Here is a 27171-nt window from a genome sequence, read left to right as displayed (position 1 = left end):
CTCCCCGCTGCCCGGCTGCCCACTCGCCGCCCCTCCGACGGGTCTCAGCAGACGACAGGCTCATGTCCGGCACTGCCCGTTTTCTTGGGGTCTCCGTCCCACTGAGACTCCCCTTCACTCGGTCGTTGCCTTCTTGTTTCCCCGGCTTTGTTCTGTCGCCTTCTTTCAAGCCCTGGAGGTTTGTTTCGGCTCATCTTCTGGTAGTTTTGACTGTCAGTGTTTCCTGGTAAGTGTATTTAAAACTGTGTCCTACAAATTCTGAGATTTAATTCCAAATATTTCTTGACTCGTTTCATGATTTCCTTTATGACTGAATGATTATTCTGCAACACACTGGGCAGTTTCAAAGCCGAATGGATCTGACAGGTTTGATGCTGGTCTCTGATTCTATCGCATTATTTTGGGGACAAACTGAGATTTGTGCCTCACCCATCTGTGGACTGAGCCGCCTATTCTGTGTCTGCTGAAAGAGAGGGCCGCTGTCTGCCTGTTAGTCTAGACGTCTAGACAACTCACGCTAATTAATTCCACTGATTAAGTCTGCGCCATCTCTGGTTGGTGAGTTGGTTTGTGACCAACAGGGCGAATTAAAATCTTCGTGTGCCTGTATTTCCTGGCTTCCCGGCAAGTCCGCCGGTCGTTCCTCGAGACGCTCTGAGTTGCACTCTTACTAACACATACGGTTCTTTGCCTCTGTGGTGTTTTTTGCCTGATTCTATTTTATTTTTTTATTTTCAATTTTTGTGTCTTTTGTTTTAAATAGATCTTTTACACGACTTCTTGTTGGATGACCTTATTTTCCTTTTTAAAATACAATCTGGGAACTTTTGTCTTCACTAGAGAGTTTAACTCATTTATACTTAATGAACTTTTAATCTATTGGACTTGATTCTCTCTCATATTATTCGTTCCCCACTTACTTTTTTACTTCACTTTTCTACATTCCTGCTTTTCATTTGAGAAATCGAGTTTTCTTCTGCTGTTTTATAAGTCACACACTCTAATCCTGTCCTGGGACAGTCTCACCGACCTGCGTGCCTGCTCACACAGCCGATTTCTCAGGACCATCGCCGCCTACCCTGGTCCCCCACCACAAGGCTCTCACACACCGCCCTCACCCCATTTCCAGCCCCTCTGCCCCGCTCGCAGCAACAGTGCCTGGAATCTTCTTTTTGGGTCATCGTGGGTCTCCAGAGCCTCGATTTCCCCGTCGCTCAGGTCTCCTGCCACTCCTTCTGGATTTCATTCTCTCATCTAAGCACTTCCAAGAGTGTTTTCAATGCAGAGCCTTAGATAGAATGGAATTTTTGTCCTGTTTGTTTAAAAAACTCTTGTGCCTGTATCCCTATAGTTATTTAGAGGTTTGTGTTTCACATAATTCAGTGGGAAGATGTAGTAGAGTCATGTGTAAGCCTCATCCAAACTCTGTCCTCCACGGCCATCCTCTAAGAATGCCCTTCCATCCTAAAGGGAGCCTGGGAGCCGTGTGACTGTGGCTGCGAAGAGGGCTCTCTGTCCTAACCAGGGAAGGACACACACGGCGTTCCCTGGGCATGGCGTCTGTGGCTCCGGCCAGGCCTCTTGGGAGTTGCAGGTCTGACTGTGCACACTTCTGGCACCATCACAAGCACTCCCCTGCCTATGTTTCAGTTTGAAACAGCCAAGCACAGTTCTGATACTGCAGATTCTCCCACAAGCACACAGGAGATTGTGTGCACCACTAATGATCACACCAGTGTAATCTTTTGAGGGACCTTGCTGCAAATGTGTGGCTCCTTGGTTCTCCCTGTGAGCAGGGCTGAGCCCCTTTGGGTGAGCAGAAAAGCCCAGCCACCCACAGAAGGGGCACCCAATCCCTGGCATGGGGACACAGGTCAGATTGATGTTCAAACCCCGCCAGGCTCCCTTCTCTGAGCAGGGCCCACAGGACACCTGACCCAGCATCTAAAACAGGTCACTCTTACCACTGGCCACATCAGCTACAGTGATGGCCTTCGCCTTCTGCGTGCCACAAAGCCAAGGAGCCAGGCTGGCTGGAGGCTGACGGCTGACTTTCAGCCCTGTGCTAACATGATGTGCGTCCAAACCAGTGTGGACAGAAGCCAGGGAGGTTTGTGGGGCCGGGAGGGTGGAGGGGCAGGAGACTGGGCCCCCCTGGAGTCATTGGTGCCTTTTCTGATGTGGACACTCATCCCTGAGATGCAGAGCGACCCTGCCTAGGTATCCATGAGGTGGCCTCAGGCCCTTTCTGTAGAAGAGAACGTTCCAGAAGAGTCCATCCTGAAAGAACCCAATAGCACAACAGGAGCGGAGGGCAGCTCTGGAGGAATGACCCCCAGCCCAGGCCCCGTATGCGGGCCTCTCCCAGGGGAGCCACATTGCTGGGAGACACTAACCCTCCCACTCACAGTGCAGGACTGATGTGGGCGTTTCCTCCAGGCCACTGGGCAGCCGTTGCTGAGGGGCCAGCATTGAATGGTAAGGCCACTGGGAATCTGAGATGCCCACCTCCACCCAGACCCGGGGATGGGCACCCACGCCAGGCCGTGGCTTCTCACACCTGCTGAGCAACTCCTCTGCTCATCCTCACAGCCCTGGACGTGCCGGGCTGTCCATGACCTCTCCATAGACCCCGGGCCTGCTGCGCCGTGGACCAGCCCACAGGCGGCTTGGGTCCCGGGAGGTGCCGCCTGCCCTAGGCTTCATGGGCACAGGGCCGACTGGGCAGGCAGACTTCTTGCAGGCCAACAGGGCAATTGGACCAGGGAGGAAATGAAAGGGATGCAGCCCCAGTTGTGGGGGAAGAAAGACAGATTGATCAGATTTGTTTATTTGAGTAGTTTGTGGAGCCTCCCACAAGCCCCAGCCTGCAAAAAGGAATCCCTGAGCTCAGCCTTGTCTTCCAGGTGAAGCCGATGCCTGGGCCCTGCTTCCATGAGGACCCAGGAAGATGGGGCCCCAGCGTCCATGAGCGTCATGAATTGTACATGTGACACAGCCTGGAGCCACCAGCCTCCGGTTAACTTATTTTGGTCAGCTTTCTCCGGACGGCCTGCAGTGCCGCCACGGCTCCTCAGCTTTGGACGGAAGCTGCACAAGGGTATCAGCGTGTCAGGACAGGGTCACACAGCACAGGGCTGGGCACCAGGGGGCCTGTCTGCATGGCCACAGCCGTCTGCTTCCACATGGGCTGAAAGGGAGCAGGGAGCAGCAGAGACATTGTGGGGAGCTGCCAGCCACAGAGCAGGTCTGCTCGGGGCTCCCCCGCAGCTGCGAGCTCTCAGCCCACCCGGGCCCGGCCGTGTGCTCCTCTCCACTGGGCCTGCAGCCCCGGCTGGAGTTCATGGCCTCTCTGCAGAGGCACATTCACCCTTTGCCCTTCCTTCCGGGGAGATGGAAAGCAGCCCATGAGGCCCAAAGGGTCACGGCCGGATCTCCGAGAGCAGTTCAGGTGCCTGGCCCCACGTGCAGCTCACGGGCACGTGGCCTCCAGGCAGCCCTCGCCAGGGCCACATTTCTGTGGCAAAGGAGAGCTTTGCTTGCTCTTAACTATCTTTCCGCTGTGAGGAGCAGGGCATGCCAGGCAGCCCACTGGGCCAGGTTCGGGTGCTCACAGTGCCTCCAGGCGCTGGGCCCCCACGGCCTTAGGGAAGGGTCCTTCGTGAGTGGTGTCTTTTTTGTTTAGTTTTCAGGCTTAGATCTCTGTGAGAGGGCAGACCGGCCCCAGCCCCATCTGCTCACCCCTGCCTCCCTGGCGCCCCCCACAGTGTGCTCAGAGGAGCTTGCTGGCCGGGTGCAGCCCAGGCACCCAGCCGTAGGCCCGGCCGGAGGGGGCTTGCAGCAGCGGCACCCTGAAGCCAGTCGGCGATTGCTTCCCAGCCCCTGCCCTCTGCACCTCCTTCCCTTCAGCGTCCAGTGCCCTGCCCTGCGTGCAGCACATGCTGGCAAGCCCCCCCCCCACCGCCCCGCCGCCTTGCCTCCCCATAGCACCACACTGCCAGGCCCGGGTAACACCCGAGTGTGCCTACACCTGTGAATGCTGGGCAGGCCTGCCCTGCCGTCTTTACGCCCTGACAGCGTTCCCTTCCAGCTCAGCCCTCCTGGGGCTCTGAAGACCCCAAGGCTGCCTGCTGGACCAGCCCGAGAGGGAAAGCTGCTTCTGAGCTTGCGTCGTACAATCACTCTTTAATAACATCTCTGGGTTTTTTTACAAGAAGTACATGCTTCATTCTAAAAGCTGAAAATAGAGAAAAGCTTGAAGGACTTTTAGAACACACCTACAATACCTAGTACAGAGAACTTCTTGTGGTATTTTGGAAGGGCTGCCCTGGAGTGTCATCCATTGTCCCCTGCCTGTGATGCGGTTCAGCTCCCAGGTCCTTAGCCTGTGCCTGGCCATGCACATCAGAGGTGCCTGGTGAGTATGGCCAGTGGGCAGGGAGTGGTGACAGCTGGGGACGTGCCCGGGACATGCTGAGTCAACCATTAACCTTAGCACCCCCAAGAGGTGGGACCCGTTACGAAACGGTCCCAGTGGGAGCTGCTGTTCTCAGGGCCAAATGTCCTGAGTGCCCAGTGGAGAGGCAGGCCTGGGCCCTACAGAGCACCCAGACAGCACGTGCCCACAGAGGCCTTCTGTGCCAGGACCTCAAGGTGCAGCCACTGCCATTGAGTGGTCTGCACCAGAGTGCCCGGCCCGCACCGGCTCTGGGAAGAAAACTAGGGCGAGGCCTGTGGTTCTCGCTGGCAAGCAGCACACCGCATCCCCTGGGACCCCAGCTCCCTGCGCACAGTGCTTCTTGCCCTAATACTACACGCCTTCCTTTCTCTGGTTTCTCTTCCCCTGGCAGAGCGCACGGCCAGCCTCCCACACCCTGAGGGGAGCGCCGCTGAGACCCAGGCGGCCTTTGCCATCCAAGGGAAGAAGGTGGAAGCCCAGGCAAAGACCAAGCCCACCAGACCCTCCAGGACTCGTCCTGCAAAACCTAAAGGCTGCCAGCTGCCCCCCAAGGTCCGTAACTACAATCTCAAGGACTGACTTCCTGCGCCCTCTCCCCACCGCTCTACCCCCTTTCCCTACCCCCTACTTCTCCCCCTCCTCTTAGGTGTTTGGGGCCTGAGCCATTATCCCCACGTCAGCATGGGTGCATGGGGTGGGGCAGCACGCTGCAGAGCAGGTGGCCCCAAACTGCCAGGCCCTGTACCGGCTGACTGCAGGGCCATTAAAGCTGGAGCCTCCTGTGCACCTGCTTGTCTGTGCAGCTGTCCACCTGTCCTCTTCAGGAAACGGCATTGGTGCTGTGGGGGTGCCTCCACCCCCTGCCTGAACCACTGCTCGCCAGTGTGCCAGCAGGTGTCACAGGCAGGTGGCCTCCACAGACCAGGTGAGGGTGGCAGGGGTCACGGAGGCCAGAAGGCCCCCTGCAAAACAAGCATTTCCCCAGGAAGTGCCGTGTGTATGAGGCGTCCTCCCTGAGGTACTGAGAACCATAGATCTGCTGACCCCGTGGCTAGACCAGAAGCTGCCTTCCCACCTCGGCCCACGTGCCCAGAAGGGCCCCTGCCCTGCCCTGCATGCTGGGGTGCTCATGTCAGAGGGGGTGGGGACAGGTGGCACGTCTAGTCCTCAGTCAGCCCCATAGGGCCAACCAGATGCACACAGCGGGTCACTGCGGCGTCTCCACACCGCCCCCCATGTAGGACAGTCATGGACAGAGCCCTCAGTCTTTTCCTCGCCTGGCATCTGCACCTGGTTGGCACAGCCACAGCGTTGCTGCACCACTGCTCAGGAGTGAAGTTGGTCTGCCACCACCCACACAGAGTATGGTCCGTGCCCTCAGGCACTGGGGAGGCCCCAAGGCTGCCCCTTTCTGAGCAGCCAGCTCTCTCTGAACAGGGCAGACAGCTTCTCCAGGAGGACAGGAGAGCGACAGGAGCCACAGTATGTCAGGCGGCCGCCATGTGCCCCCTTATAGAATGTAGGCAGTGTCATGCACCTGCCTGGCTCATAGGTGCAGTGGCAGGTGGCAGCCCTCACCCACGGCAAGGAAAGGCCACAGAGTGGCGTCGGCAGTCCACACACCTGCCTGATGCTGGCCCAGAGGTCCCAGCAGCCTTCTGGGTGTCTTCACTCAGCTCCACGTGAACACACAGCTTGAGAGCCATCCTTCCCACAGCTTACCCCCTATCCCGGAACACCACACTTCCGGGAGCCAGAGAGGCAATGACGGGGCTCCCAGTGTCCTGGAGGCCCAAGCTGGGCACAGCAGAGGGCCATCGGGGGACCCGGCGCGCTGCTGTCTCCAGCATGTGCCCCTCGAATGGAGGTGTGACCACGTGACTCCCTTGAGCTTAACGTGGGTAGCGATGCCCCGTCGCACCCCCCCCCCCAGAAGCACTGCAGAGCCCCAGCAAGCCCCTGAGCCCTCTGTCTGGGGCGGAGCTCACCCGGGCGCCTGGTAGGCTGCAGCGAGCACAGCCCCGCTGACCAGAAGGAAGTGCGCCAAGGATGGCCTAGGCACCGGGAGTTGGGGTGCTTGTGCAGCACAGCACAGCCGCTTCTGGTCCAGGGAGGGCACCAGGTGAAAAGCCTTTTAAGTCGGAGGAGGAAGAAAAACCCACGGAAAAGTTGTTCAAGACAGCAGCTCGGCTATCAGGACCTCAGGGGTCTCTCTCGCTCTCCCTGGGTTGGCCCTTCTTCCTCTGTGAGGGAGATGCCCCCAGAGAAAGTCTGCAGCAGGGGCCACGCGGCCACCACCGGGAGCCGCGGGACAAGGGGCGGGGTGGGGGCGGCACGCGGAGCGGGGTCATTGGCATCATGGCGCCGGTCCGCTCTCTGCGCCGTCCCTGCAGGTCCCAGGCCTCCCGAAAGCAGGGTGGGAGGGGCTGGGAGGGGCTGCCCTGGAGCACAGGGGCAAAGCGCGAAGTTTGACTTCAAGAAAATGACGCGGCGGGGTTGCCAGGGGCTGCGCATTAGGTGGCCCGGACCCTGCAGGGCGTGGCCTCCAGGGCCGGAGGACGGCCTTCCTAGACTCTCAGGTGACCCAAGCGTGGCTGTCTATTTCTTTCCGGTCTAGAAGTTAAGGTTCCTTAGTAAATTCGGTGACCATCTGAGCAGGGGAGTTACACGGGAGGGCGCGCCTGCGAGCCCAGACGCAGGGCCGGTGCGTGTGCGCGCCGGTGGGTGCGAGGGGCCCTGTGCGCGCGAGCGCCTCTGCCCAAGGAGGCTCCTTTGTTCGCATCACGGGCTCCCTGCAGGGCCCGCTCGTCAGATGGCCGCCCCCGCCCCCACGGCCGGCTCCGGGGAGCCCTGGGGCTCGCCCGCCTGCCTCCCATGGTTGGTGAGGACCTGCCGCACCGCGTTGCGGTGACCGACAGTGACCCCATCCGGGCGCCCCCGTCCGGGGTCAACGACCGCCACGCCGCCCGGCCCATCACCCTATCGCCTAGCAACGCCCATTCACGAGCCACCATTGGACCGCAGCGCACGCCTCCGGCCCCCGATTGGCTGCGGCTGGGAGAGCCACGCCCCCGGCCCGAATCCGCGCGGCCAGAGCGCGGGACCATGCATCTGTCCGCCGGGGTTCGGCCGGCCCCGTGTGGCCCCAGAGTGACCCAGAGCAGCCCGAACACGCCCAGTCCCGTTTCACCCGCGCGCCGCGAGCACGTGGCCCAGCGGCCCCGGGGGTGGGGGGCGGCCCGGGGGTCGGAGGCGCGCCGCGGGCTGGGTCCCAGGCGTGTGCGCGTGCGCCTCGGGCGGTTCCGCGCCACCGGCCCGCGGAGGGGAGGAGCGGAAGTCGGGGGCGGGGGTGATGCCGCACCCCGCCCTAGCGCCCCCCGAGTCCCGGGCCCCCCGACCCGGCGCCTCCGGCGCGCTCCCGCGCAGGTCCCGGAGGCTCGGCGGCGGCGCGCGGCATCACCCCACTGGCGGCGGCGCGCCGGGTCCCGGGGCGCAGCCCCGACGCTCATTGGCCTGGGCGGCGCAGCCAAGCTGTCAGCCCATGTGGCGTGTCCGCGCGGGGATGGCCGCGGTTAAATAGAGTCGGCGCCGGCCTAGAGGGAGCCAGAGAGACAGCCCGGCCGGCTCCCCTGCGCGCCGCGCTCGCGCCTCGCATCCGCCGCCCGCACCGCCGCCGCGCCCGGACCAGGTACGAGGGGCCGAGTCGGGCGCCTGCGGCCGCATCCTCAGCTTTGGGACCCGCGTGCTTCGGCGGGCCCGTGGTGGGGGCGCACGCCCCGGGAACGCCAACAGCCATCTTGGTGTCGGGTGGCCCACGCGGGTCGGCCGCCGAGCCCCCACCCGGCTCCCACCGCGGTGCCCGGGCCGAGGCCCAACCGTCCGGCGCTTCTCCAGCCGCCGGGGGCGGAGGGCGGCCCCCATCCCAGCCGCGTGGAGCCCGGGGCCCGGAGCGCGGGACGGGCGAGGGGGGCGCGCTGCGGGGCCGCCTGCCTCTGGTTCCCTGCCGCACTCAGCGTAAATAGGAAGTAGGGAGAACCGCGGCACTCTCGGGGGGCGGCGACGCGGGGTTGCTGCGTGCGCGCCGGCAAAGGGCTCTTTATTCAACGCTGGGGGAGGGGGCTTCCTCCGCGCCCAGAGGGCTCGGGAGGAAGATGCGGCGCTCCGTGCGCGTGCGCCCTTGTGCGGAGAGACCAGGGAGAGCAGCGTCTGGCCATCCAAGGTCCTTAGTGCCACGAGGCCCTGGAGCCTTGGCGGGGTTGCTAGAACAAGCCTGGCCTCGCCCCCTGTCTTAGAGGCCGCGCAGGAGACCCCATCCCGCACCACAGGCCCGGGGTGGCCAGGGCTTCCTCTGCGAGGGCAGGCTTTGGGGACTAGGCCTGGGTGGCCCGGCAGCCTGCTTAGTGGTGGGCAAGCAGCGTCCTGAAGCTTCACCTGCACAGGTGTGTGGGTCTGGGCAGCCCTTGCCTGGCATCTGGCTGGGAGTGGTTGTTTCTCCAGATTGGATCCTGCACAGGGCCCGACTGGCAGTGGGTTCATGGTGGGGCAGGGGCCGCCTTTCCCCCAGAGCCCTGCTGGGCCTTGGCATGCAGCGGGCCTGGGCTGTCGCCCCCACTCACCAACAGCTCATCGGCTGCCCTGGGCAGCGTCGGGCTCCTGCCCCCTGTATGAAGGGCAGCCTGCTGTGCTCAGCCCCTGGCCCACTGGTCAGTGTAGGCTGGTGCTCCCTCCCACCGCCGTTTTCTTCCCTGTAAACCTGGGTACCCTTCCTCCTTCACCTGCCTGATTCTCTGGGTCAGCTCCTAACAGGCTGACATCCCAGGGACTCTGTCCTGGGAAGGGTTGTGCCCTCCTCTGGGGTGGTCCCCCAGATCCTCGGGGTGAGGCAGGAGGTCGCAGAATCCCTCCAACTAATGAGGGGGGCGAGGAGCGAGGTAGCAGTGCCATGGAGGGGTGGCCCCAGATGTGGCAAGCCAGTGCCAAAGCCCAGAGGCCCAGCCCTCCTGTGAGAGATGAGAGCCGGCTGGTCTGGAATGGACCACCCCTTCCACACACCCCCAGGGCATCTGTCTATGCTGGCCCAGTGCCCAAGAGTTGACCAACTGGACCTTGGTCTTGGGGCTCTCTGAGCCACCTTTCAGACTCCAGTGGGCCACATGGAGGAGGGCAGGTGCTGTGGGGGCAAAGCTGACCAGGGTCTGGGTCCCACGCCTCCCTCCCTACAGAGAGCAGCCATGGAGGAGGTGGTGATTGCCGGCATGTCTGGGAAGCTCCCCGAGTCAGAGAATTTGGAGGAGTTCTGGGCCAACCTCATCGGCGGCGTGGACATGGTGACAGATGATGACAGGCGGTGGAAGGCTGGTGAGTGGCCACCCTGGGTGCCCCGCTCCTCGTTGTTGCTATGGGCACAGCCTCTCAGCCGTCTTCGGCTCGCCAGCTCTGGCCTGAATCCTGGTCCCTCCTGCAGAGACACCGGCCACCCTGGGCAAGGCCGTGCTGCAGGCTCTTCCTGGGGACGGCACCACGAGAAGGTTCTGCGGGGGGTGGTGCTGGGGCTGCTGGGCAAGTCAGCCGGGGGACTTGTCTTTGCCTGAGTTACAGACGAGCCAGGTGACCTGCTGGGGCCACAGAACTGGTGGGAAGGAGAGGGGAGGGGGCCAGGCAGGTGAGTGTCCCTGGCCCCACAGTCCTCCGCCTGCAGAGCCGGCCTAGCTGGCCTCCAGGTCCCGAGCTGAGCCGTCAGATAAGACACCAGGCTCCGGGAAGCTGGTTTGACTCCCTCACGCCCAATAGGCTCTCCCGTGGAGCGGCTCTACCTGATCTGCAGGATGTGAGTCAGCATGGCAGGGCCTGCCCGGCCAGCCCCGGGCCAGGCAGGGGGTCTCTAGCCGGTGTGTCATGGCGGGAGGAGGTGGCGCTGCCCCCACCGGGCTCCACTCTAGCCCCACTGCCCAGGCGGCTGCCCGAGGGCCCTTCTCAGAAGCAGGGCTGGGGTCCTAGTTGGCCATGTGCTGCCAGATGGCCCCCAAGAGCCAGCAGGGCTAGCCCCAACTCTAGGGCGGCCGCCCCCTCCCAGGGGCCCCGGCAGCCTGCAGCTCCGCCTGCCATGTCCACAGGGCTCTACGGCCTGCCCAGGCGGTCTGGCAAGCTCAAGGACCTGTCTAAGTTCGATGCCTCTTTCTTCGGGGTCCACCCAAAGCAAGCGCACACGATGGACCCTCAGCTGCGCTTGCTGCTGGAGGTTACCTACGAGGCCATCGTGGATGGAGGTGGGTTCTCAGGAGGGGCACAGACAACGTGAGGCTGGGGCCCTGGTCCCCAGGTTCCCGCTCGCTCCAGAAGGACAATGGCAATCCCTTTTATTGCTTCAAAGTGACGTGTTCAGAGTCCTGTCCCCACAATGCAAAGTCACCGGGGCTGTGTGGCTCTCCAGGCCCGGGAGGTGTGGGCCCTCAGGCTGGTCTTGGTTTCCCAGCTGCACTCTTCTGGCTGGCTCCCCGGGGTATTCATTCCCGTTGTGTGTTGATCTTGGGGTGGGGCTGAGTGCCGGGCGAGGCAGGAGGATCCGGCCCCCAGAACTGCCGCCTGCTCTCCCCTCCACCGGGCTGTGCCTGGCCTCACACAGGTGCCTTGAAGCGGCTGTCCCTGCCCTGGGGCCCAGACCGTTCCTACTGTCCTGGGTCGCGGACAGCCAGCCTAGGGAGGGGGTGGGAGAGGAGGCTGGCAGTGCGGCCCTGGGGCCTCGGTGGGGGGTCGGCAGGGAGGGCGTGCAGGCCTTCCACCCTGGGGTCCTACAGCGGACACTGGCCAGCCCCTGGGCCATACTTAAGCGTGATGGGTAGTGGCCGCACGCCCCCAGGGGAGTGGAGGCAGGGGAGACCTTGGACCCATTCCCCGGGGCCGGCCAGGGGGCCGCCCTCCTTTCTAGGCCGGAACACTGGCCTCTGTGTTGGTCTCCTTATCTTGGCCTGACCTGGTGCTGGCCGTGCTCGGGGCTCGTCAGACCCTGCTGGCGGCACCAGGGGCCAGGGGAGTAGCGTGGGGACAGTGCCATCCTCTGTCCTCACCTCTGGCTCTCTGGCTGCTGTCTGACGCAGAGCTTAGAGCCCCACCTGGCACCCCGGCCCCCACCAGGCCCTGGTTGCTTGTGACCGGGTCACCCGTTCTTGGCGTCTCCAAAGTCAGGCTGGGAAGGAGCCCGCTGTCGCCCAAGCCCGGAGGCCGCCCCAGAGGTGGGCGGTGGGTGGGGTGTGGCCCCAGCAGCCCAGCCTCAGTTTGATGGCTGCTTCCCACAGGCATCAACCCAGCCTTGCTCCGAGGGACGGACACTGGCGTCTGGGTGGGCGTGAGTGGCTCTGAGGCCTCAGAGGCTCTGAGCCGAGACCCTGAGACGCTTCTGGGCTACAGCATGGTGGGCTGCCAGCGTGCCATGATGGCCAACCGCCTTTCCTTCTTCTTTGACTTCAAAGGTGGGTGGCTCCTGGCGGGCTCTGGCCTCCCTTCCCCCGGGAGGCCCTGCGGGCTGAGGCCTCCAAGTCGTGGGCTGTAAGTGCAGGGCGCCCCTTGGAGCCCCCAGGGGCCCCCACCCTTGCGTTATAATGCCCTTGCCTGCAGGGCCCAGCATAGCTCTGGACACAGCGTGCTCCTCCAGCCTGCTGGCTCTGCAGAGCGCCTACCAGGCCATCTGCGTGGGGCAGTGCTCCGCGGCCATCGTGGGCGGCATCAACCTGCTGCTGAAGCCCAACACCTCCGTGCAGTTCATGAAGCTGGGCATGCTCAGCACCGAGGGCTTCTGCAAATCCTTCGACGCAGGCGGTGAGGGGGCAGGCCACGGGCAGGGGAGCAGGGGGCCACAGAGCAGCGCCCACCAATGCCAGACCCTGAACTCTGCCAAGAGCAGGGCACGCCACACTGCCACCCAGAGCTCCTAGCCTGAGGCCCATGCTCAGCCTGAGGTGCCCTCTGCCCCCAGGGGAAGGCTACTGCCGCTCGGAGGCCGTAGTGGCCGTGCTGCTGACCAGGAAGTCCCTGGCCCAGCGGGTGTATGCCACCATCCTGAATGCCAGCACCAACACAGATGGCTACAAGGAGCAAGGTGGGTGCTGGCGGGGGTGGGCCCCACGCTCTGCAGGGGCAGCGGGTTGGGTGCTGAGGCCTGGCCCATCCCACAGGCGTGACCTTCCCCTCCGGGGAGGCCCAGAAGCAGCTGATGTGCTCCATGTATGAGCCGGCCGGGGTGGCGCCCGAGTCCCTCGAGTACATTGAAGCCCACGGCACAGGCACCAAGGTGAGTCCCTCACCCACACCCACACCCACTCCTAAGAGGCACCCAGGTGGGGGCCTGACCCTCCTGGTCCCCCACAGGTGGGTGACCCCCAGGAGCTGAACAGCATCGCCCAAGCCTTGTGTGCCAGCCGCCAAGACCCGCTGCTCATCGGCTCCACCAAGTCGAACATGGGGCACCCAGAGCCCGCCTCCGGGCTCGCAGCCCTGGCCAAGGTAGGCGGCCGGTCGTGTCTTCGGCTCCCTCTGCTGGGGGCGGGCAGCCCCACGGGCTGAGCTGGAAAGGGCTGGTCACCGAAGGGGGGAATCTGGGGCACAGCCATGTGGCCCTGCCCTGGTTGGCTGGGGTGGCCTTTGTGGAGACCAGGTGCTGTTAGCAGAGGGCCCTAGTCTGCTGCGCTTTCGGGGTAGAGCAGGAGCTTCCAGGCGCTCGAGGCCCCGTGCAGCCACCACCACCCGCCCCGTCAGCAGCCTCAGGTGGAGAGCTGGGGTGGGGTCCAGCTGGGGGCCCCAGGAGAGGGGGGCCTTGGGGCTTAGTCGTCGGCCCTGGCCGACATGCTGCAGAGCCAGCTCGCAGTGGCAGCGCCGTGGTGTGTCCTCACGAAGGTCCTCAGGAGGCCAGAGGGGTGGGGAGCACGGGGTCAGCCATGCCGCTGACGGTGAGCCCCCTTCAGGTGCTGCTGTGCTTGGAGCACGGGCTCTGGGCCCCCAACCTGCACTTCCACAGCCCCAACCCCAAGATCCCAGGGCTGCAGGATGGGAGGCTGCAGGTGGTAGACCGGCCCCTGCCCGTCCGAGGTGGCAACGTGGGCATCAACTCCTTCGGCTTTGGTGGCTCCAATGTGCACGTCATCCTGCGACCCAACTCGCAAGCACGCCTGGCACCTGCTGCGCACGCCACCCTGCCGCGCCTGCTGCGGGCCAGCGGGCGCACCCCTGAGGCTGTGCAGGCGCTGCTGGAGCAGGGCCACCAGCATGGCCAGGACCTGGCCTTTGTGAGCTTGCTCAACAACATTGCGGCCACACCCACCTCCTCCATGCCCTTCCGGGGCTTTGCTGTGCTTGGGGGCAGGGGCAGCGGCCAGGAGGTACGGCAGGTGCCCCCCGGCGAGCGCCCACCACTCTGGTTCATCTGCTCTGGTGAGCCCCTGCTCTCTAGGCCCCAGGGGCGCATGGGTGCAGGGCCAGAGCCGTGCCCTTGACTCCTCTCCCTGGTGCAGGGATGGGGACACAGTGGTGCAGGATGGGGCTCAGCCTCATGCGCCTAGACAGCTTCCACAAGTCCATTCTGCGGTCTGACGAGATCGTGAGGCCCTTGGGGGTGCAGGTGTCAGACCTGCTGCTGAGCACGGATGAGTCCACCTTCGATGACATCGTCCATGCGTTCGTGAGCCTCACAGCCATCCAGGTATGTCCTGGAGTCGGGTGAATGGGGAGGCGGAGAGAGAAGCAGGCCTCAGCCCCGCAGGGCCGGCAGATGTGGTCAGTCCGGTGTTCCTAGGAGAGTGTGGCTTGCCCTGTGCCTGCAGATCGCACTCATAGACCTGCTGACCTCCATGGGCCTGAGGCCTGACGGCATCATCGGGCACTCCCTGGGTGAGGTGGCTTGTGGCTACGCCGACGGCTGCCTCTCTCAAGAGGAGGCCGTCCTCTCAGCCTATTGGCGGGGCCAGTGCATCAAGGAGGCCAACATCCTGCCTGGGGCCATGGCAGCTGTAGGTAGGTGTCACCCCGTGTGCCCCACCCCCCACCCTCGCTCTGCCCATGGGTCTGTGAGGGTCTCCCTGAGAGGTGGCACCTTCCCAAGCACCTCTGGGGTTCACACTGGACAGAGGGGGGTCTGGGGGCAACTTGCCGGCCGATGGCCTCCCTGCGCCTGGTAGGCTCGGTCCTAGAACGCATGCTGACAGGCACCAGCACGGTCTTCGTGTGACTCCCCCAGCTGAAACCCCAGAGGAAGAGAGCCCCCAGGAGAGCTGCGCTGGAAGAGCTTTCGCTAAAGTCAGGGCTCGGGGGGCCCGGCCTGGCTCCTCTCCGTTGGCACCCAGCCCCGGGGCTGCCGTGGCTGGGGCCGCAGCCTCCGTGCTGGGCGCTGCTGCACGGCGAGGCCCGCGCCCACCTGTGGCGCTGCAGGAATCGCCCCCTGCAGGGCAGTACTGACGCCACGCGGTGTGGGGGCGAAAGCGGCTTGTGAAGGGCCCTCCCACGGCCGCCCTTACGGAACCCCATCATTAGGGCCACCCCCAGGGCGGTGCCTCCCTCCTGTTGGGGGCCAGGCGGGGCTCCGCTCCCAGGCACCCCCTGACGCTGGCTCTGCTCACAGGCTTGTCCTGGGAGGAGAGCAAACGGCGCTGCCCGCCGGGAGTCGTCCCTGCCTGCCACAACTCCAAGGACACGGTGACCCTCTCGGGGCCTGAGGTGGGCCCTGGGAGCAGGGACGCGTGCCCCAGCTCCCCCCCTGCCCCTCAGGGCGCGCTGTGCGGGGGGAGGCCGGGCTGCCCGGGGCAGCCTGTCCAGCCCTGTCCCCACCCCCAGGCTGCCGTGCTGGAGTTCACAGAGCAGCTGAAGCAGGAGGGCGTGTTCGCCAAGGAGGTGCACACAGGAGGGATGGCCTTCCACTCCTACTTCATGGAGCCCATCGCCCCCTCTCTGCTGCAGGCCTTGCAGAAGGTAGGCCGGCGGCTCTGGGGTCCCCCTGGCGGAGGGGCGGGTAAGGGGCCGGGGCCCTCCAGGCTGACGGTGGCACGTGCAGGTGATCCGGGAGCCGAAACCCCGCTCTGCCCGCTGGCTCAGCACCTCCATCCCCGAGGCCCAGTGGCAGGGCAGCCTGGCCCGCACCTTCTCGGCCGAGTACAACGTCAACAACCTGGTGAGCCCCGTGCTCTTCCAGGAGGCTCTGCAGCACGTGCCCGAGCACGCCGTGGTGCTGGAGATCGCCCCTCACGCCCTGCTGCAGGTGGGCACTGTGGGGCGGGGCCCTGTGTGACCTTCAGGGGAGGGCACGAGCCCCACCCCCGAGAGCAAGGCCCAGCCCACCGCTGTCTCCCCAGGCCGTCCTAAAGAGAGGCCTTAAGTCCAGCTGCACCATCATCCCCCTGATGAAGAAGGGCCACAATGACAACCTGGAGTTCTTCCTCAGCAACGTGGGCAGGCTCCACCTGGCGGGGTGTGTCCACCAGCCCCGCTCAACCCACGGGGGGTGCCGGGCCCACCCCCGACAGCTGCCTGGGAGCGGTGGCCAGTGGGGCGTTTGATGGCACCACGGGCGCTCGGCCCCCCCAGAGCTTCCTCACCATGGCCACCCCACCCTGCCACAGCAGTCTCGGGGGCTTGGGGTACACGGTGGGCGCTGGGTGCGACGGGTGGTCCCAGGGCTGGCTGTGCCCCTGACACTCCCCCACCCCCAGCCTCGACGCCAACCCCAATGGCCTGTTCCCACCCGTGGAGCTCCCTGTTCCCCGAGGAACCCCCCTCATCTCCCCCCACATCAAGTGGGACCACAGCCAGACCTGGGACGTGCCCACTGCCGAGGACTTCCCCAACGGCTCCAGCTGTTCCTCTGCCACCGTCTACAACATCGGTGAGCCGGCGGGCCGGCGGGGCGGGGCAGGGGCGGGGGCGTGCCTCCTAGGTGCCCGCAGCAAGGCCTGTGTCCCGCCCCGCAGACACCGGCCCTGAGTCGCCGGACCACTACCTGGTGGACCACTGCATCGACGGCCGAGTCATCTTCCCCGCCACCGGCTACCTGTGCCTGGTCTGGAAGACCCTGGCACGCACTCTGAACTTAAACGTGGAGCAAGTGCCTGTGGTTTTCGAGGACGTGACACTGTACCAGGCCACCATCCTGCCCAAGGCGGGTGAGATGGGTGGCCACAGAGGGCGGGGTGGGGGCTGGCCACTGACCCCTGCTCCTGACCTCTGACCCTGCTGCCTGCAGGGACCGTGTCCCTGGAGGTGCGGCTCCTGGAGGCTTCCCGCACCTTCGAGGTGTCTGAGAACGGCAACCTGATCGCCAGCGGTGAGCAGGCCATGTGGCCAGCGGGAGGCCTGGTGGGCGTGGGTCTGGCTGGAACCTGGCCGCCATGCCAGCCCTACCCTGCCCTCAGGCCCTTCTGCCTCCCGCCCACAGGGAAGGTGCACCAGTGGGAGGACCCCGACCCCAAGCTCTTCAACAGCCAGGATTGCCTGGACCCCGCAGACCCCGCAGACCCAACAGCAGGGTTCCGCCTAGCCCAGGGGGACGTGTACAAGCTGCTGCGACTGCGTGGCTACGACTATGGCCCTCACTTCCAGGGCATCCTCGAGGCCAGCCTCGAAGGTGGGGCACGAAGGGGTGCTTTTATACTACGGGGATCAAGCTTTGGGGCCATCCCGTGAGGCCGGACAGGGTGCCACCTGCTGCCCAGCGTCCGGGTGTCCTGAGGCTGCCGTGGCCCGAGCCAGGTGGAGGGAGGGCTGTTGGAGGTGTCGGGCTGTGGGGAGAGGCCCCCTCTGCCCAGGCTGACAACCCCTCCACCCCAGGCAGCACAGGCCAGCTGCTGTGGAAGGACAACTGGGTGACCTTCCTGGACACCATGCTGCAGATGTCCATCCTGGACTCCGAGCAGCGCGGCCTGCGCCTGCCCACCCGCATCACCTCCATCCACATCGACCCCGCTACCCACCAGCAGAACGTGCAGGCGCTGCAGGGCAAGGCCCAAGGTAGGCCTGCCACACCCGCACCCCTGTGCCCTGCACACCACCCCACACCGGGCACCGCCCACCCTCACAGTACATGTGCCTGCAGCAGCCGACGTGGCGGTGGACCGCTGTCTGAGCTGCACAGTGGCCGGCGGTGCCCGCATCTCATGGCTCCACACCTCGGTGGCCCCGCGGAGGCAGCAGGACCAGGTTGCCCCCGTCCTCGAGAGGTTCTGCTTCACGCCGCACATGGAGGACGGGTGCCTGGCCGGGAGCTCAGCCCTGCAGGAGGAGCTGCAGCTGTGCAGGGGTGAGGCCAGCCTCCCGGGGCCCGGCCCCTGGCCCTGCGCCCCGGCCTCTGGCACCTTGGCCACAGGAGCACACTGCCTTCCCACACAGGCCACACAGCTGGGACCTGTTCTGGCTTTGAAAGGTCCCTGAGCCCAGACCTACCTCCCCACAAGGCCCTTCCATGAGCGCCCTGGGCCTGGCCCCCCAACCCAGAGCTGATGCCAGCCACCTCCCTCCCGTGCCTGTTAACCATCCTGCCAGCAGAGGGGCCCTAGGGCACCTGATGACAGATTTGGCCCCTCCTGGCCGTGCCTCCAGCCGGCTGCTCAGCCCCGATGGGGGACAGCTGGAATGTCAGACACGGAACCCGCTCTTCTAAGGTGCTCGTACCTTGGTGGGGGGCATGCAGCCCCCGTCCCGAGGCCTGCATGACACCTTGACATCCGCCCTGTGGTGCCAATGGTTGTCCTCAGGCCTGGCTGCCCACCCCATCTTTTTGCTTGTCCAGTGGGCAGTGCCCGGTGGTGGGCCGTGGGAGGGTAGGGCCACACGGGTTCTGATTACCCTGAGCCCTTGCTCCAAGCAGGTACCATGGGCTCGGGGAACTCTGGTCCAGTTGAGGCCTCTTCCCTAGCACCCGTCTCCCCTCCCAGGGCTGGCACGAGTACTGCAGACCAAGGTGGCCCAGCAGGGGCTGAAGATGGTGGTGCCCGGGCTAGATGGGGCCCAGGCCCCCTGTGAGCCCCCACAGCAGGGCCTGCCTCGGCTGCTGGCAGCTGCCTGCCGGGTGCAGCTCAATGGGAACCCGCCGCTGGAGCTGGCCCACGAGAGGCCCCTGCTGCATGAAGACCCCCTGCTCAGTGGTCTTCTCGAGTCCCCAGCGCTCAAGGCCTGCGTGGACACTGCCCTGGAGAACACGGCCGGCCTGAGGATGAGGGTGGTGGAGGTGGGTGCCGGTGCCCCCGTCCCGACTGAGACCCCCAGTGGAGGCTGTGCTTTGCATACCTTATCGTCCACCCACATGCTGAAGAGGGGGCCCTGTGGGTGGGATGGCACATGCCCCAGACAGGCTCGAGACACCTGCCCGGGGACAGCTGATCCAGGAAGCCTTTTCTTCCTAGGTGCTGGCCGGTGACGGCCGCCTGTACTCGCGCATCCCGGAGCTGCTCAACACCCAGCCCTTGCTGCAGCTGGACTACACAGCCACTGACCGCCACCCTGAGGCCCTGGGGGCTGCCCAGGACAAGCTGCAGCAGCATAACGTGGCCCTGGGCCAGTGGGACCCCATGGGCCCTGCACCAGGCGGCCTGGGCGCAGCCGACCTCGTCGTGTGCAACTGTGCCACCACCACCTTTGGGGACCCAGCCACAGTCCTCGGCCACATGGCAGCTGCCCTCAAGGAGGGTGGCTTCCTGCTGCTTCACACTCTGCTCGGAGGACATACCCTCGGGGAGACGGTTGCCTTCCTCACCTGCCCCGAGCCACAGCGGGGTGGGCGGGGCCTCCTGAGCCAGGTGCGGGGCCGGGCAGGGCAGGCCAGGGAGGCGCGGCGGAGGCCGGCGGACACTGACTCCCCGCTACACGCAGGACGAGTGGGAGAGCCTGTTTGCCGGGGCGTCGCTGCACCTGGTGGCCCTGAAGAAGTCTTTCTACGGGTCTGCTCTCTTCCTGTGCCGCCGGCCAGCCCTGCAGGACTGCCCCATCTTCCTGCCCGTGGAGGACGCCAGCTTCCAATGGGTAGACTCGCTGAAGGTCAGTCCCTGGCTGGCCCTGCACCACATCACGGGCCTGGGGGCTCCCCGAGGCTGACCCCTCCGTCCTCCCGCAGGGCATCCTGGCCGACGGCACCTCCCGGCCGGTGTGGCTCACAGCCCTGGGCTGCGCCACCTCCGGGGTTGTGGGCATGGTGAACTGTCTCCGGAAGGAGCCTGGTGGGCACCGGATTCGGTGAGAGACACGCACTCAGCTGCGGGCCCTCCCACCTCCACCCGGCCACTCTGCCCTCCCGCAAGCCTCCCCTCACCTGTCTGGTCGCCCACAGGTGCATCCTGGTGTCCAACCTCAGCGGCACATCCCCGATCCCTCAGATGGACCTGGGCTCCCCGGAGCTGCAGCAGGTGCTGCGCAGGGACCTCGTGATGAACGTGCACCGGGATGGGGCCTGGGGGGCCTTCCGCCACTTTCTGCTGGAGCAGGGTATGCCCCCCCGGTGCTGCCCTGCCCCACCAGTCCGTGGCCGAGAAACCACCCAGCCCAAGGCCACGGGAGGCCCCACGGCAGCCTCGCTTCCTGTCGCCCGCAGGCCTGCCGGAGGAGCAAACGGAGCACGCCTTCGTGAGCATCCTCACCAGGGGGGACCTCTCCTCCATCCGCTGGGTCTGCTCCCCTCTGTGCCACGCCCCACCTGCCAGCCCTGGCGTCCAGCTCTGCACCGTCTACTATGCCTCCCTCAACTTCCGAGACGTCATGCTGGCCACAGGCAAGCTGTCTGTCGACACCATCCCAGGTACACAACGTGTGGCAGGGGGCCAGCAGAGCAGGGCACCTGGGGAAAGGGGGCCACACCCCGCACACCAGGCCCCTTCGGGGCACGCAGTTCACCCGCCATCTGCCCCCAGGCAAGTGGTCTGCTGAGGACTGCATGCTGGGCATGGAGTTCTCCGGCCGAGATGCCAGTGGCAAGCGCGTGATGGGGCTGGTGCCCGCCCAGGGTCTGGCCACGTCCGTGTTGCTGTCTCAGGACTTCCTGTGGGACGTTCCCTCCAGCTGGTGAGTCGGCCGGGCCGAGGGCCCGAGGCCCCACGCAGACGTGGCGGAGCCAGGCCTGAGCAGCCCTGTGCACTGTCTACAGGACCCTGGAGGAGGCGGCCTCCGTGCCCGTCGTCTACACCACTGCCTACTACTCACTGGTGGTGCGCGGACGCCTGCGGCGCAGTGAGACGGTGCTCATCCACTCGGGCTCCGGCGGCGTGGGCCAGGCCGCCATCGCCATCGCCCTCAGCCTGGGCTGCCGTGTCTTCACCACCGTGGGTAAGCCTGCCTGCCCTGCCAGAGCTGGGGCTCCCCCGTGGCACCCCAGTCGCACGACCTCAGCTCACTACGCAGCCCTCCCCACAGGGTCAGCCGAGAAGAAGGCATACCTCCAGGCCCGGTTCCCCCAGCTTAGCGAGACGAGCTTTGCCAACTCCCGGGACACGTCCTTCGAGCAGCATGTGCTGCGGCACACAGCGGGGAAGGGTGAGGCCGCGTCACGCCCAGCCGCCACCCCTTCCTGGCTGGCGAGGTGGAGGGCGCCCTGGCCTGGGGAGGGACGGTCTAGCGCCCTGCACTTGGGCCCCGTGGGTGGGGTCGCAGGCGTGACTGTAGGGGCTCTACACCCTCTGTCCCAAAGGTGTTGACCTGGTCCTGAACTCCCTGGCCGAAGAGAAGCTGCAGGCTAGCGTGCGGTGCCTGGCCCAGCATGGCCGATTCCTGGAAATCGGCAAATACGACCTTTCCAACAACCACCTGCTGGGTGAGGCTGGGCGGTGGGCCTGTGGGCAGGCGGGTCCCCAGGGCAGGGTCCGGGTCACAAGTGGTGAGCCCTCCACCTGCCCGCTCTCCAGGCATGGCTGTCTTCCTGAAGAACGTGACCTTCCACGGGGTCCTGCTGGACATGCTCTTCAACGAGGTGTCCACAAGCTGGCGGGAGGTGGCGGCACTCCTGCAGGGCGGCATCCAGGACGGCGTGGTGCGGCCCCTCCAGTGCACCGTGTTCCCCAAGGCCCGCGTGGAGGACGCCTTCCGTTACATGGCCCAGGGGAAGCATGTTGGCAAAGTGGTCGTCCAGGTGAGGGGGCGGCGCGGGTGCCCTGGATCCAGCCCAGCAGGCAGTGTGTAAGCCGGGGTCCTGCTTGGCTGCAGGTGCGTGAGGAAGAGCAGCTGGCACTGCTGCAGGGGCCCGAACCCACCCTGGTAACAGCCATGGCCAAGATCTTCTGCCCAGCCCACAAGAGCTACATCGTGGCTGGGGGCCTGGGGGGCTTTGGCCTCGAGCTGGCCCAGTGGCTTGTGCTGCGGGGAGCCCAGAAGCTCGTGCTGACCTCCCGCTCTGGGATCCGCACAGGTGAGTGGGCCTGTGGGCACAGGCAGGCGGGCACGGGAGGGTGCTCTGGGGGCACCCAGGCCCCAGAGCCAGAACCCAGCTTGCCTGGCCCACAGGCTACCAGGCCAAGCAGGTACGGGAGTGGAGGCACCAGGGTGTGCGGGTCCTGGTGTCCACCAGCAACGCCAGCTCGCTGGATGGGGCCCGGGCGCTCATCGCCGAGGCCACGCAGCTCGGGCCCGTCGGAGGCGTCTTCAACCTGGCCATGGTGAGTGAGGCTGTGAAGGGGCTGGAGCCTGCTGCCCAGGGCAGGACCCGTGGCCCAAGCCCTCCTAAGCCCCAGGCCCGGGCAGGTTCTGACGGTGCCTGTCCCCAGGTGCTGAGAGATGCAATGCTGGAGAACCAGACCCCGGATTCCTTCCAGGACGTCAGCAAGCCAAAGTACAGCGGCACGCTGAACCTGGACAGGTGAGGCGCGGCAGCCCCCTGCCCTCCGTGTCCTCCCCACACAGTGTTCCCACCAGCGTCCAGGGACCAGGCCCCAGGGTCTGAGCTGAGGGTCCGGGGAAGCAGGGTGTGACCTGAGTACCCACAGGGTGACTCGGGAGTCGTGCCCCGAGCTGGACTACTTCGTGGCCTTCTCCTCGGTGAGCTGCGGGCGCGGCAACGCCGGCCAGACCAACTATGGCTTTGCCAACTCCACCATGGAGCGCATATGCGAGAAACGCCAGCACGATGGCCTCCCAGGTGGGCCTGCCTGCCCGCTGCGCGCCCCGCCCGTACCTGCCTCCTGCCTCCCCGCTCACCCCAGCCCCCGGCCCTCACTTGTAGGCCTCGCCGTGCAGTGGGGCGCCATTGGTGACGTGGGCGTCCTCCTGGAAACGATGGGCACCAATGACATTGTCATCGGCGGGACGCTGCCCCAGCGTATCACCTCCTGCCTGGAGGTGCTCGACGTCTTCCTGCACCAGCCCCACCCTGTCCTGAGCAGCTTCGTGCTGGCCGGGAAGAAGGCCGTAGCCCACAGTGACAGTGGTGGCCCGCGGGACCTCGTGAAGTCCGTGGCCCATATCCTCGGTGAGGGATTGCCGCCCCCGCCCCCATCCCCCAGCGTGGGTCTCAGCTTCCCTGGCCCCCGTAGAAGGCGGCTTGCTTAGTGGTCTAGGAAAATGAAAGTGGCCCTTCAGGGCTGGGCTGGGGGCAGTGGGGCAACGCGCCGTGGCTGTGGTGATGGGGGCTCACCCCTGAGGCAGGATTGACCAGGTGCCCGCACCTCCACCTCGGTCCCTGCCCCCTCTCTGCCCAGGCATCCGCAACTTGTCCACGGTCAGCATGGACAGCTCGCTGGTGGACCTGGGCCTGGACTCGCTCATGGGTGTGGAGGTTCGCCACATGCTGGAGCGCGAGTTCGACCTGACTCTGTCCACGCGGGACATCCGGCAGCTCACGCTCCAGAGGCTCCGAGAACTGTCCTCCAAGGCCAGCCTGGGTACCGGGGCAGGGGCACAAGGCAGGGGGCGGGGGGCAGGGCCTGGGCCCCCCGAGTCACAGGTGTGTGTGTGACCACACCCGGCGTCCGCCATCTCCTGCTCTTCCTCTCAGAGCTGGCGGCCTCCGTGTCCAGGGAGGACAGCCCCACCCAGCACCAGGCCCAGCTGAACCTGCGCTCTCTGCTGGTGAACCCCGAGGGCCCGACCTTGACTCGGCTCAACTCGGTGCAGAGCTCCGAGCGGCCCCTGTTCCTCGTGCACCCCATCGAGGGCTCCACCACCGTCTTCCACAGCCTGGCCGCCAGGCTCAGCATCCCCACCTATGGCCTGCAGTGCACGCAGGGTATGCTCCCCACCGAGGCAGCAGGGAGGGGCGCGCCCCGCCTGGCCCCCCACCTGCAGCTGAGCCCCCCTCTGCCTGCAGCCGCCCCCCTGGACAGTATCCAGAGCCTGGCCACCTACTACATCGGGTGCATCAGGCAGGTGCAGCCCGAGGGCCCCTACCGCATCGCCGGCTACTCCTACGGGGCCTGCGTGGCCTTTGAGATGTGCTCACAGCTGCAGGCGCAGCAGAGCCCGGCCCCCACGCACAACAGCCTCTTCCTGTTCGACGGCTCCCACACCTACGTGCTGGCCTACACGCAGGTGAGGGCGGCGCCGTGGCCCTGCTTGCCCCCCGGTCCCCCTGGAACCTGGCCGCAGCAGACCTCTTGCCCTTGCAGAGCTACCGTGCCAAGATGACCCCCGGCTGCGAGGCGGAGGCAGAGACCGAGGCCATCTGCTTCTTCGTGCAGCAGTTCACAGACGTGGAGCACAGCAGGGTGGGCCTGGGGAGCTGGCGGCGGGGGGGCCTTCCTGGCGAGCCTCCCAGTGAGGCCTCCTGACTGCGGGCACAGGGTGGGCGCTGCTCAGAGGCCTGCCCCTGTGTCACAGGTGCTGGAGGCCCTGCTGCCCCTCAAGGGCCTGGAGGAGCGCGTGGCAGCCGCCGTGGACCTGATCTCTCTCAGCCACACGGGCCTGGACCGTGGTGAGCTCAGCTTTGCCGCACGGTCCTTCTACCACAAGCTGCGCGCTGCCGAGCAGTACCAGCCCCAGGCCACCTACCACGGCAACGTGACACTGCTGCGTGCCAAGACGGGCAGCTCCTACGGCGAGGACCTGGGTGCTGACTACAACCTGTCCCAGGTGTGCGACGGCAAGGTGTCCGTGCACGTCATCGAGGGGGACCACCACTCGCTGCTGGAGGGCCAAGGCCTGGAGGCCATCCTCAGCATCATCCACGGCTCCCTGGCCGAGCCTCGCGTCAGTGTGCGGGAGGGCTAGCCACACCCGAGGGCCCCGCCCGCTGCCCCGTGGGGCTCAGAGCGGGGTCCTGCCGGTGGGACCCTGGCCTGCTGCCCCTGCCGTCCACATCACCTCAACCCAGACCCTTGCCTGCACCCCGAGTGCTGCTGCCCACAACAGGCCACTAGAAGTAGGACCCACCACGGGCACCATCTCAGCCACCACTCCCGGCATGGGCATGGGGCGGGGGCCCAGGCCGCCTGCTTGGAGACCTGCCCTGGTCTGTGAAGAGTTGGCCGTGCCTTCTGTACCGTGTGGGTCTGGTCGTCGTTTCTCAGTCTGCATCCTATTTATTGTGTCACTGGGGAGCCGCCAGGGCCTCGCCCGCCCTGTGAAGGCCGGCAGCTGGGGGCCCCTATGATGCAGGGCTCACATAGCGGAGGGGGCAGCCCCTGCATGCTTGGCGCCCACCGTCTGTGTGTGTGCATTTTTCAATGATTCAAATTGCTGCTGAGTTGCTGAAGTTTATTCTGTCAGTGCAAAGAACCACGTCTGGACCCTTTTCCATTTTTACATGACATGTAAAGTTGCTGCTCTCCAAGGAGCCTCCCATGATTAAACTGCTCACGAGCTCTGGTCCCTGGTCCTCCTTTCTTCCTTGCTCCCTGACAAGCTTCCAGGCACCCCGCTCCCCACACTGTCCGGCATGACCCCTGGCACGCAGGAGGGATGGGGCAGCATGTGGCTGCAGAGAGCGGGCTGCCCTCAGGGCCTCAGCCACACTGCTGCGGGACAGAGCAACAGGTGCCTCTGAAGGGCCGACTGGGCGATTGTGGGGATCCCCGGGGAACAGCCTGCCCAAACTACTCCTTCCTCAGGGGAACCCCAGGGCGTTCTCACGGGCTTCAGCTGACTGGATGTGAACCATATCACAAGATGCCTTCATAGCAACACCTAGACTAGCATTTGTCAAACTGGCTAAGTGGACATGAGACCATCATACAGGTTTAGGCAAAGTGTGGAGGGCCCCTGAGCATCTAGACCCCAAGAGCCAAGGGGAGAGGGGGCCACAAGCCAATGCACCAACTTGGATGGGCGTTCTGGGCCAAGGGGTCGGAGTGAGCCGAGAGCCGGATCCTGCAGTGCGTCAGCAGGCCCACTTCTAGGCTTCTAGAAGGATGTGTTGGACCCAGAGACAGACCGGGTCCCCTAAATGTTCCTCAGAAAGCTAAACATAGCATTACCATGTGAGCCAACAATCCCACTCATAGGTACACACCCAGATTGAGAACAGGGACTCAGACAAGTGTGCGCCCATGTTCACAGCATCCGTTGGACACGGGCAGCTCCCCTCGGCAGAGGAGCGGATATACGGCGGTCCATGCACATAGTGGAATATTCAGCCATAAAAATTAACGTGTAACAACACAAAACCCTGAAACATGAAATGGTGAAAATATTTCTGGAGTGGGTATATTTCAGACAAAAGATTTCAGAGCAAAGCCTACAAGGGTCATTTCATAATGGTAAAAGTCAACTAACCCAAAGGATGTAACTCCTAAATTATGCTTCTATGAATGTCAACTTAGAGGAAGCAAAAGTTAACAGATTGGAAGGGAGAAACAAACCCACAATTAAAATTGGAGATTTCAAAACCCTTCCCAACTGACTGAATGGAACATGAGTGACCGACCATATAAGACTGATTTGAGTCACGCAATCAGATAATGCCACCTAACTGGCGGTGAGGGAGCTCCCCCACAGCAGCAGATGTCACTTTTTTTTTAAGGTATCAATACACAATCTCAGGAAGTTTTCACATGAACAACATTGTGGTTTCAACATTCATCCATATTATGAAGTCCCCACCCCCCCATTACAGTCACTCTATCTGTAGTAAGATGCTATAGAGTCACTACTTGTCTTCTCTGTGCTCTACTGCCTTCCCCCTGCTACATTTTGTGTGCTGATCATAATGCCCCCTGTTCCCCTTCTCCTTCCCTTCCCACCATCCCCCACCACCCAGTCCCTTTCCCTTTGGTAACTGTTAGTCCATTCTTGAGTTCTGTGATTCTGCTGCTGTTTTGTTCCTTCAGTTTTTGCTTTGTTCTTATACTCCACATATGAGTGAAATCATTTGATACTTGTCTTTCTCCCTCTGGCTTATTTCACTGAGCATAATACCCTCTAGCTCCATCCATGTTGTTGCAAATGGGAGGATTTGTTTTCTTCTTATGGCTGAATGATATTCCGTAGTGTGTATGTACCACATCTTCTTTATCCCTTCATCTCCCGATGGACACTTAGGTTGCTTCCATTTCTTGGCTATTGTAAATAGTGCTGCGATAAACATAGGGGTGCATCTGTCTCTTTCAAAATGGGCTCCTGCACTCTTAGGGTAAATTCCTGGGAGAGGAATTCCTGGGTCAAATGGTATTTCTGTTTTTAGTTTTTTGAGGAACCTCCATACCGCTTTCCACAATGGTTGAACTAATTTACATTCCCACCAGCAGTGTAGGAGGGTTCCCCTTTCTCCACATCCTCGCCAGCATTTGTTGTTCCTAGTCTTTCTGATGATGGCCATCCTAACTGGTGTGAGGTGG

At 64.2% G+C, this 27171-nt stretch overlaps 2 protein-coding genes across 6 annotated transcripts in view; both read left to right on the top strand.

Moving 5' to 3' along the window:
• The window catches only part of CCDC57 (coiled-coil domain containing 57), a 118563-nt gene extending 113319 nt beyond the window's left edge, over positions 1–5244 (top strand). For all 4 annotated transcript variants that reach the window (XM_057501869.1, XM_057501870.1, XM_057501874.1 and 1 more), the window contains one exon: positions 4851–5244. In XM_057501869.1, the coding sequence (XP_057357852.1) occupies positions 4851–5038 (188 nt within the window). In that variant the 3' untranslated portion in view covers positions 5039–5244. The remainder of the gene's footprint in view (positions 1–4850) is intronic.
• Positions 5245–7990: 2746 nt separating this feature from the next.
• On the top strand, positions 7991–25204 carry FASN (fatty acid synthase). Of its 2 annotated transcripts, none has more exons than XM_057501868.1 (42): positions 7991–8147; positions 9682–9817; positions 10573–10725; positions 11752–11925; positions 12071–12271; positions 12429–12551; positions 12628–12743; positions 12821–12955; positions 13414–13879; positions 13960–14147; positions 14269–14458; positions 15063–15157; positions 15275–15409; positions 15492–15695; positions 15790–15905; positions 16147–16319; positions 16405–16596; positions 16677–16757; positions 16869–17057; positions 17261–17440; positions 17529–17729; positions 18364–18656; positions 18832–19224; positions 19298–19462; positions 19539–19657; positions 19752–19906; positions 20013–20216; positions 20329–20479; positions 20562–20740; positions 20828–20947; positions 21102–21224; positions 21316–21539; positions 21614–21815; positions 21911–22062; positions 22171–22262; positions 22390–22541; positions 22626–22871; positions 23101–23283; positions 23397–23627; positions 23709–23929; positions 24007–24105; positions 24218–25204. In XM_057501868.1, the coding sequence occupies exons 2-42, from the start codon at positions 9691–9693 to the stop codon at positions 24605–24607; spliced, it is 7533 nt and encodes a 2510-aa protein (XP_057357851.1). In that variant the 5' UTR covers positions 7991–8147; positions 9682–9690; the 3' UTR covers positions 24608–25204. The 2 variants fall into 2 exon arrangements, with proteins under 2 accessions (XP_057357851.1, XP_036766599.2); XM_036910704.2 differs by having other exon boundaries at positions 17526–17729.
• The last annotated feature ends 1967 nt before the right edge of the window (positions 25205–27171 follow it).

Source organism: Manis pentadactyla, chromosome 4 (genome assembly GCF_030020395.1).
Source record: "Manis pentadactyla isolate mManPen7 chromosome 4, mManPen7.hap1, whole genome shotgun sequence".
NCBI lineage: Eukaryota > Metazoa > Chordata > Mammalia > Pholidota > Manidae > Manis > Manis pentadactyla.
This window is presented reverse-complemented; position numbering and strand designations above follow the sequence as displayed.